Here is a 10,092-nt window from a genome sequence, read left to right on the forward strand (position 1 = left end):
CGCTGGTCGCCACGGCACATCCCAGTAGCTCTGAGGGTGGAGGGTCCTGGCTGGGAAGGCATCAGGGTCCCCTCAGGGTGATGGTTGGGGCCACCCAGTGGATCACGGGTTGGGACAGACTGTGGGGTGAAGGGACCTTTTCCCCACCAGCTGCACCAGGGACCAGCTCTTCTGGTCCTGAACCAGCCTGGGGAGGAGGACGAAGAGGACGAGAAGGAGGAGGAGAAGGTGTCATGGAGAGCCCAGAAAAGTCATGGCGGGTTTTGGGGCTGTGCTGGCCCTGTCAGAAGAAGCCTAAGGCTTTGTCCAAGGGAGTGAGGAGTGTCTTTGAGCAGGCTGTGGGAGCGGAATTTATCATCCAGGTGTCCCTCCAGCACTGAAATCACCCAATGCCAGTCCTGATGCTGTCCCCATACATCCAACTCCTTCCCCCTGGGCTGGGGGGACCCGTCCCCTGAGCCACCTCATGGGGACCCGGTAGCTGATCTGGTGTGAGTCCCACGGGCCATAGTGGGAAGAGGGGAAGATGCTGGTGCTGTGTTTGTCCCCTCTGGGCAGCGGGGAAACGCTGTGCTGCAGTGGATGGGCGCTGTGGCTGCTCCCTGGGCTCTCAGGGGATGGGGACAGGGCAGGGAGGATGCTCCAAGTTTGAAGGGGACAGGGAGTGATGGCAGCTGGCTAAAATAAACCCGCTGCCATGGCAACGGCAACACTCCCATTGCAGAACTTGGTAGCAACCAGCTGTTTGGCAGCAGTGGTAACCAGGGCCAGGAGAGGGATGCTCGGCCTGTGATGGCCACCTCTGCTTTAGTGACACCTCTGCCACCGCTGGGATGGTTCCAGCCTGGGAGTAAGGAGTCTCCTGATGTGGCGAACCTGCCCCCCGCCAACTCCATTGTGGCTGCAAGGTGGGCAGGGGGTCTCATAGAATGGTTTGGGTTGGAAGGGACTCATCCAGTGCCACCACCCTGCCCTGGGCAGGGACACCTCCCACCAGACCAGGTTGCTCCAAGCCCTGTCCAACCTGGCCTTGAATCCCTCCAGGGATGGGGCAGCCACAGCTTCTCTGGGCAACCTGGGCCAGGGTCTCACCCCGCTGTGCAGCCCCCACGTGTAGGAAGGGCTGAGCCAAGCACCCACCCGTGGCTTGGCACCCACCTGGGTCTCTCCAACTTGTCCCTGCACCGAGGGCTGTGGAGCAAGTGCTGGGCATGGAGGGCTGCCTGTGGCGGGGGGTGTCATGGGGAGCGGTGTGGGGTTTAATTTGTGTCAGTCACTTCTCTGGTGGGTTTGGGAATGGCTTGTGGAGCTTGTGGTCAGGAGGGGGAGGGAGGCAACTGCGAAACACAAACTGGGCTGCCGAGTCCAGGGGGAACAAAGGGGGGTGCTCTGCCAGAGTGTGTGGCCCGGGATGCTCCCGGGGGGGCTGCGCTGGGGGTCAGACCTGCAGCGAGCCATGGGGTGTGTGGCAAAGGTGGCCCAGGACTGTCATGGGGCCAGGCTTTGCCCTGAGGACCGTCCAGTGCCCGTCTCTGTCCTGAAACCTGGCCTGGAGCCCAGGAGGCCACAGCCAGGCCCAGGCTTTGGGGGCTTGGGATGGGGCTGGCAAATCCTGGCCGTGGGTCTGGGGTCACGGTGGTGGTTTCCGCCTGGACCTTCTCCTTCAGGAGAGGTTGGTCTTGGGCACAGCATCACCCAGCTCCAGGGGATGGCCGAGGGACACGGGCAGGGGGCCAGGCATTAGCCCCGGGCTGGCCCAGCCTGGGCCCACAGCAGGAGTTCCCAGCTCCTACACCCCAGAGCACGGGCCTTGCCTGGAGCCACCCTTTGCCCCATGGAATCGTGGATCTGTGGGGTAGGGCAAGAGCGGACCCCACTGCCCGGCTCTGCCCTGCTCTTCCTTGGGGGGTAGCAGGGAGAGGGGCTGAGCAGGGCCAGGGGCTGCAGTGTGGGGACCCCCAGCTGCCCCTCTCCCCCACCCCAGTGCCCGCCCAGGGGGTGATTAGCGGCTCCTAATGAGATGTTGGCTGGGCTTCGCGCCGGCCGCGCTGCCTGAGGAGGCGGGAGATGCTCTGGCCCAGCCATGCTGAGCAGCCTTCAGGCTTCCTTGCGTGTCAGCCACCTGCGAGGATGGAGGGTCTGGGACAGACACGGCCCGTCACGCCTCTAATGGGCATTTGGTTCAATTAGCAGCACGTCAGAGCCGCTCTGCTCAGGCGACGCACTGACCCGAATACTCTCGCCTCTGCTCGGCAGCCGCTGGCGAGACCCCCGCGGCAGGGAGGCGGGACCCCTCCCTCTGCCCCCGCCATGCCCTTCCCGGGGGCACCGGGCAGCCCCTCTGACCCCCTGCCCGGCTCCAGCAGCAATGCCCCAGGGAAGGATGTGCTTGGGGGGGGGACGACACAACCCCAGCTCCCCAAGGGGGAGATGTCAGACCCCAGCTGGGGGGCAGTGAGCTGGCTGTGGGGTGCCTGAGACAGTGTGAGGGGCTGGGGAGGGGGACAGTGCCGGGGGGCTGGCTGTGGGGTGCTATAGGGCACTGTGAGAGCTGGTGGAGCAGCGCCGTGGGTTTGCTGTAAGATGTTATAGGGCGCTGCAGAGATAAGGCTGTGGGATGCTATGGGGCACAGCACAGGGTGCTGTGGGGCAGTGCAGAGAGCTGGTTGTGGGGCAGCTGCATGGCTATAGGGCACTGCCTGGGGGTGGGAGGCGGCAGCACAGGAGGTGGCGGGGGGAGGTTATGGGGCAGTAACACTCCAGGGTGCTATGGGGTAGTAACACTCCTGCATGGTGTGGGGCAGTGCAAAGCACAGGCTGCAGTTTCGGAGCAGGGGAGACCCTGCGCACATGGCAGCTCCTCCAAACTGCCTCGCTGAGCCCCGTGCCAGGGGCTGCTCCTTGCCAGAGGGCTGTCATGGGCCACCCCAGCCCTGGGGACAGCAGGGAGATGAGGAGGTCACCAGGGATGCTCACAGCAGAATGGCCGGCGGGGACCCACAACCCCGGTGAGCCCGGTGAGCTGCCGGTGCCAGGCTGTGTCCCGTCCTTGGGGACCCTGGTGCAGAGCCCTGGGAACCTCGTCACGCGTGAGGCTGGATTTACAGCCATCATCGCCCCAGCTTTCTCCTCCATGTGGATTCCCCCACCCAGAGCTGGTGCTGGGTGCCCCCACCCATGCAGGGAGGGCTGCCAGGGGCCGGGTGATGTGCCTGGGAGCTCTCGGGGTTCAGCTGCTGTTAGTTGGGATGGTCTGTCCTGGTCGCAGGGCTGCTGTGAGGATCTGGGGTGCTTGGCACCCCTCTGGCATGGGGTGGGCCGCCATGGCGTGCCAGCTGCCATCTTCTCACCAGGCAGGCATGGGATGGGCTCGGAATGCGGTGCCAGGGCTGGTGGGCTGCGCACCGTCATCAGCCACTTCAGGCAGGACAGAGGGGACAGCCCCACACTGGGACAGCGGGTGGCACAGTGATGCCAGTGGCGGGGAGTAGGGCTGGCCATCCCCAGGGGATGGTGCCAAGAGGCCACAGTGGTGGCCATCCTGCACTTAGGTGGGCAGTGCCATTTCTTGGGCAATTACAATGTCTTTGGGGATGTCACCGGTGACTGTCCCATGCCACCAACACCCCTGCATGGCATCCCCTGGGATGAAGCGCTGTCGGGGCTGTTGGCAGCCTCTGCCCCCTGGAATATTTCCTCCAACGCTGGCAATTTTTATGTGTGAGAAGTAAATAAGCATCAATTAACCCCTGGAGCCATCCTCGTGCTGCTGGAGAGTGGCCGGCAGAGCGCTCGTTAGTGGCCCTGTCGCTGTTCCCTCCTGTTAACCAGGGTGCGAATCTCTGCTAGGTAACAGGCTCATTAGCGGGATGGACGAGAGGCATGGACAGACGGACAGACCCCCACCCACCCTGGCCGCGGGGCTGGGGGTCGCTGGGAGCGTGCGGGGTCTCTGGGAGCATGACTGGGCTTTGCTGCCGTTGGGAGGGGTAGGATGCGCGGGGAGGAGGCTGGGGCTTGGGGTTTTTGCTCAGAAAACCCCCAGGTGAGGTGGGGCTGGCAGCCAAGGGACAGCAGATGGGTGCGGGGGATGTGGCGGGGTCCCCTCCTTTGCTCTCCCCACCTCTGACCCACACCACAGCTTGTACAATCCTGCTCTCACTGGAATTGCTCTTGTTTCCCCCAGCCTGTGCTCCCCCCAGGGCACGCAGGAGGGTGTCCAGCTCCCCCCCGGCACCCTGAGACCCTTAGGCACTCCAAAGCTGGAGGAGCAACCCCTGGGAGGTGCCACTGGGCTGCTGCTGGTAGTGGGGGTTGGCAGGGATCCTGCAAAGGGCATCTTTGTGCCTGGCATCAATGCCCATCCTGGGGGCCACCAGCACCCACCACCCATCTGGGCACAGCCTGCAGACAGTGTCTGGCCCATCCAAAGGACACGAAGAGGGGGGAAGGGGGGCACGGTCCCAGCAGCAGCAGCAGCAGCAGCAGCATCACTGCCAGATGCAAATTGATAGTCAAGTCACTCGTCCAAACAATGGGGTCTGGCTAATCCTTTTACAATGGGACTAATTGCTAATCAGACCGATTTCACACTGGCTGTTCCCCTGACAATGAGGCTCCGTGGAGAAGAGCTCCTGGGGCAGGGGGGGGGGGGGGAGGCTCCGTGGGTGCCCACATCTCCCACCAACCCTCCCATCCCCATGCCAGGCCCCGCAGCCCACCAGCAGACAGGCACCGGGATGGCACCAGATTGGCAAAGCCTCCAGCAGCTGGTGGCCAGAGGCTGGCATGGGCTCCAGCCTCATCCTCCCTTGGTGCCAACCAGGGCTGAGCAGGGCTTGGGTCCACCTGCAATGCCTGGCAGCCCTGGTGCCACCTCCAGCCCTCACCTCTGCCACCCAGAGCATCCCCTGTCCCTCTGCGGGGCTATGGGGGCGAGGGCTGGCACCTGAAATGGTGGATGTCACCCCCTGGCATGGCCTGGGTGTGTGCTGGGGACTGGTGCTCCTTGCCTTGTGACATTTGGGTACCATGGGGCTATGGTGCCACATTGGGGTCAGGGTGTCGGGAGAATCTCGCTACTTTGGTGAGGGACCTGAGCCATTGGAGCAGGGTGGCCAGGGCAGGAGTGACATGGGGGCAGATGGGGACAGGGAGGGAGACACAGCAAGGGTCAGGTTGCTGCAAGAAGTGGTGCAGGGCTTTTGGTTGCAGGGCAGAGAGCGTTAGAGTGGTGTCAGAGGTGTCGTGAAAACCCTGGGACTGGCATCAGCCTTCGTCTGCTCCTGCACGGTGCCAAAAATGTGCCAGAGCCTGGTGCAAGGCGGCTGCTGCCAGGGAGGTTCTGCCAGCCCTGATGTCCCCTTGCACGTCACCACACTGCCAAGGCCTGGCTAGGAGCTGAGCCCCACATTTTGGGCCATGTGAACATGCGCTGCTCCCAGGGGATGGGGGCTGTGGGATGTGGGATGCTGTAGGATGCAGGGTGCTGTGGGATGCAGGGTTCTGTGGGATGCAGGGTGTTGTGGGATGCGGGATGCTGTGGGATGCCAGTGGTTGGTGGGGCTGCTGGGGGCTGGCGGGGTGGTGTGGGTGAAGCAGGTCCCTGCCTGCCTGGTGTTAATAAGCTCCTGTCCCGCCCTGGTGCAGCCCCCTGCCCTGTGCCCTGCACCCTGAGCCACAGCCAGCCGAGCGCATCGGGGTGCTAATGAGGAGAGAGCTGGGCTCGCCGCACCTTGCACTTAATTGCTGCTGTCTTTTGGCTCTTAATGAAGCTCTGTTGCAGAAGAGGCAGCAGCCTCCCCTCCCCTCCTCTCCCTCTGGCAGGCTGACCCCACCAGCTTCGTCCCCTCTCTGGCACCCGCCTGGTCCCCTGCCTGACAGCAGCCTGGCTTCATGGGTGGTGCTGGGTGCCTGGGTGCCCTGTGCTGGAGCTGCCAACCAGAGGGAGTAGCAGAGGAGGAGGTTAGGACCATGCTGAATGTCACCCCCATCCATCCATGGCAGTCCCAAACCCCTCAAACCCCGTTCCCTCTCTCTGTGCTGGGCACAGCAGCCCAGTCCCAGCGGCACCTCCTGCCTGAGCAGACCCGGAGAGCGCTGGCAGTAAGGGACCCCCTATATTGGGGGTCGCCAATCCTGCAAGGGGGCCCAGCAAGCCCTGCTGGGGCATCCCCAGCCCCCCAGGTGATGTGTGTGGGTGCAAGGTGGCACCATGGGGCTGAGCTGCTGGCTCTGGCTCTGCAAACACAGTGATGGCCACGTGCTCTGTCCCCTGCCGCTTGCACCACGGCTTGGTGGCATGGAGGGGAGCTTGGGTCACCCTGTGGCTGAAGGGAGAGGTGTTGGGGGGGGTCAGGGAGAGCTCTCCCTTCCAGGCAACCTGGCCCAGGGCTCGGTTTGCTGTGGCTGAAGGCGATGAGCAGTGACATAGGCAGCCACCGCCATGTGTCCCAGCCTGTTCCCCGATCCGTGCCATCCACGGCCTGCCCCCTCCCCAGCCATGCACAGGGCCATGCAGGAAGGGGTTAATGGCTAGCCCATACCTGCAGTTGCATTTTAAAGATGTGAAATTAAAGCCCGTAATTTATTCTCCCCACACACGAAGGAGCAATTAGTTCTAAACACGGCTTAATCAGTCAGCGCGAGATTGATTTCTGTAGACTTGGATTTGGTGGCTGCTGGCGAGGAGCCAGCCTGGGAGCAATCTCCAAATAAATGAAGTGCAGAGAAGTAAGCCATTACATAATATGATAGATGAGGCTGGAGCTCACTCGCCTCTTCATTAGTATTCCAAATGCCGGCAGCAGCACCAAACTTTCTCCCCGGCACCTTGGTTCCTTCCCCCTCTCTGTCCCTCTGCGGCTGGGCAGGGGCAGGAGGAGCTGCCCCCCTTCAGCAGTCCCTCCAAGCCCACGGGCAGTGCAAGGGTCTCTGCACCCTGGGATGATGCTCTGCCTCCTCCCTTTCCCCTCTGGGCCTTGGGGAAATGGGGGTGCAGGGAGCTGGCGTGGCATCCCATGGGTTGTGGGAGGTGCAGATGTCCCATGGGCTGCAGGAGATCCACAGCAAGAAGCAGATGTCCTCACCCCTGCTCTTCCCCTGGCTGGAGCTTTGAAGGCATCTCCACAGGGTCACCCCAACCTGTGCCCCCATGGTTGGTGGAAGCTGGGGATGTTTGCATTGGGACGTGGCCCTGGTGCAAGCTCCCTGCCTCCTCCTGCATTTTCAAGGGCATCCCTGCTCCGGCCCATGAGCTGCTCACCGTCACAGGGCAGGCAGGAGGGCGAGGAGCAAGTGTTGCTCTCAGTAGGAAACCCCCTTGAGGTGCTGGATATGGATGCAGGAGCCAGGAGTGTCTGGGAGGAAAGTGGTCCCCAGCAGTCCCCCCCCCGCCCTTGTCTGTGCAATGGGGTTTTAGCTGGGTTTGCAAGCCCCTCGTGCTGTGGTACCCCAGCTTCTTGGGCAGGGTGTGTGCCTTCTGTCCCTGCCTTCTGTCCCTGTGCCAGCCTGCAGATACATGGGGAACCAGACCCACTCCTCCTGGGCCCCCGGCCCTGCTGGCAGAGGGTGACAGGCATTTTGGGGACAAGTTCTCACTTACATGGTGCTGACACGTTCTCTGGGCCGTGGTGGTGCTGCTGCATCACCCTGCCTGGCGATGAGGGATGGGGGGAGCACATCACAGAAAGATGCTGGGGAGGGAACATGGTTTGGATGTGGCTCCAGAGGGTCAGCGCTGGGCGATGTGTGGGCAAAAGGGGTCCCTCTGCCCCTGGAGCTGGTGGGGTGGGGAGGGTGGACTGGGACCTCTCAGACGTGCTTGTGGGCAAGGATGTGCTGGAAGTATCCTGGTGGGCTCTGCTGGGCACATGGGTGGCCAGGGCTGGGAGGGATGGAGAAGACCTGGACCTGTGCATGGCCCTGCCCCTGCCTCTGCTTTCCTTGTCCTTTCCTTGTCCTCTTCACCTTGTCCCTCCCCAGGCTCCTGGGAAGAAGAGTCCCTTGAGACCTGGCCCTGGCTGGGGTAGGGCTGATGCAGGTCCCCAAGGGTCACAAGCTAAAAACACGCCACCCCGCCTCCCGCTCCCTGCCGTGATGGTAATTGCACTAACGAGGGACAGCTGATAGGTACAGCAAAGGGCCATGACCCATGGGCTCCCAGAGGTGAAACACCTGGTGATGCTGTGGGAGAGACTCCCCAGCTGAGCCCCCGACCCCCTGGCTCAGACAGCCATGGTGTCCCAGGGGATGGAGCCCAGGTCCCCCGTGGTGCTCTGTGTACGCCCCCAACCCTGCAGTCACCCCCCTCCTGCCTGGGGTGCTGGAGCCACTGCTGACCGTCCCCTCTGTCCTTGCTGTCTCCCCAGAACTCCATCCGGCACAACCTCTCCCTGCACACCCGCTTCATCCGCGTGCAGAACGAGGGCACCGGCAAGAGCTCCTGGTGGATGCTGAACCCCGAGGGTGGCAAGACAGGGAAGACGCCCCGCCGGCGAGCAGTCTCCATGGACAACAACAGCAAGTTCCTGCGGATCAAGGGGAAGGCCAGCAAGAAGAAGCAGCTGCAGGCGACGCAGGAGCGCGGGGAGGACAGCCCGTCCTCCCAGCAGGCCAAGTGGTCGGAGAGCCCCGCGTCCCATGCCAGCGACGAGTATGACGCCTGGGCGGACTTCAGGACGCGGGCCAACTCCACGGCCAGCACGCTGAGCGGGCGCCTCTCGCCCATCATGGCCAACCATGAGCCGGATGAGCTGGAGGAGGACGATGGTACCCCCTCCTCTCCACTGATGTACCCCAGCCCCTCCAGCACCATGTCTCCTTCCCTCAATGCCCGCTGCTCTGTGGAGCTGCCCCGGCTGACTGACCTGACCGGCACCATCAGCCTGAACGAGAGCCTGGGGGAGAGCATGCTGGAGGACCTGCAGGACGGCTACACCATGAGCCCTTCGCAGCAGCTCCCCCCGGCCGCCCTGCGGCAGCGCAGCTCCAGTTTCTCCTTCAACTCCAAGTGCTCCACCATGGGGGCTGCCACCAACACCTACTGCGGGACTATCTACAGCCAGCCGGCCATGAGCCTCATGCGCCGCCTGCCCATGCAGACCATCCAGGAGAACAAGCAAGCCACCTTCTCGCCCGTCAACTCCTACAGGAACGCCTCGCTGCAGGACCTGCTGTCCTCCATCTCCTATGCGCACAAGGAGAGCATGGTCCCGGGGGACCTGCCCCTGCTGCAGGCCAGCCCCATGGTGCCGGCCCGTGGCCACAGACACAACTCGCTGCTGTGCGGGAGCGGGGAGCAGGGTTTGTCCTCCTACCCGTCCCACCCAGGCTCTCTCATGAAGAGCAACGCTTTGTACCACCCGTCACCAGCCGGTCACCACCCTGCAGTCAACACCAGTGCCTTAGCTAATCCTGTCAGCCTTATGAGCTTGCCCAGTGACACGTGCAGCATGACAACCATGCCGCACCACGGGCATCTGCATTCCTACGCTAATAACCAAGGGGCACACATGAGCTTGCTGGATTCGCTGCAGGGCCCCTACCCGGGGGCCGTCCACCCCCCCGTGTTGGGCCAAGACAGGTTCCCAGCAGACCTGGACCTGGACATGTTCAACGGGAGCCTGGAGTGCGACGTGGAGTCCATCATCCTGAATGACTTTATGGACAGCGACGAGATGGACTTCAACTTCGACTCGGCTCTCCCCCCACAGAACGGGCTCAATGTGCCCGCACTGCCCGGGGGCCCGCAGCCCACGAACCAGAGCTGGGTGCCCGGGTGACACCCGCCCCGGGGTGGGGGGGGCTCACCGCCGAGAAGCCACGAGGGGAAACATTGAGACTAACTTTTTTTTTTTTCCTTTCTCTTCTGCCTTTGTTTGTTAAGATGGGCTAGAGACATCGGTCGGAGCTTGGGGTCGAACATGAAACACAAACCGTAGGGTTACATATTGAGACGGGGTAGGGCCCCCAGCCCCCATGCGTTCCTGATCTGCTGGGTCCTCCTGCGAGCATCCTCCGGAGGAGACGTGGGAAAGGCAGCCGGAGCCAGGCAGGTCCAGGGTGGGAGCAGGAAAGGAATGCCTTTCCAGA

The 10,092-nt window shown here is 63.0% G+C and overlaps 1 protein-coding gene across 1 annotated transcript in view; it reads left to right on the top strand.

Annotated features, from left to right (window-relative positions):
- Positions 1-9,782, top strand: part of FOXO6 (forkhead box O6) — a 35,145-nt gene extending 25,363 nt beyond the window's left edge. Inside the window, exon 2 of the mRNA XM_074162053.1 lies at positions 8,370-9,782. Coding sequence (XP_074018154.1) covers positions 8,370-9,782 — 1,413 coding nt within the window. The remainder of the gene's footprint in view (positions 1-8,369) is intronic.
- Positions 9,783-10,092: the final 310 nt, after the last annotated feature.

This window comes from Numenius arquata, chromosome 21 (genome assembly GCF_964106895.1).
Source record: "Numenius arquata chromosome 21, bNumArq3.hap1.1, whole genome shotgun sequence".
Lineage (NCBI taxonomy): Eukaryota > Metazoa > Chordata > Aves > Charadriiformes > Scolopacidae > Numenius > Numenius arquata.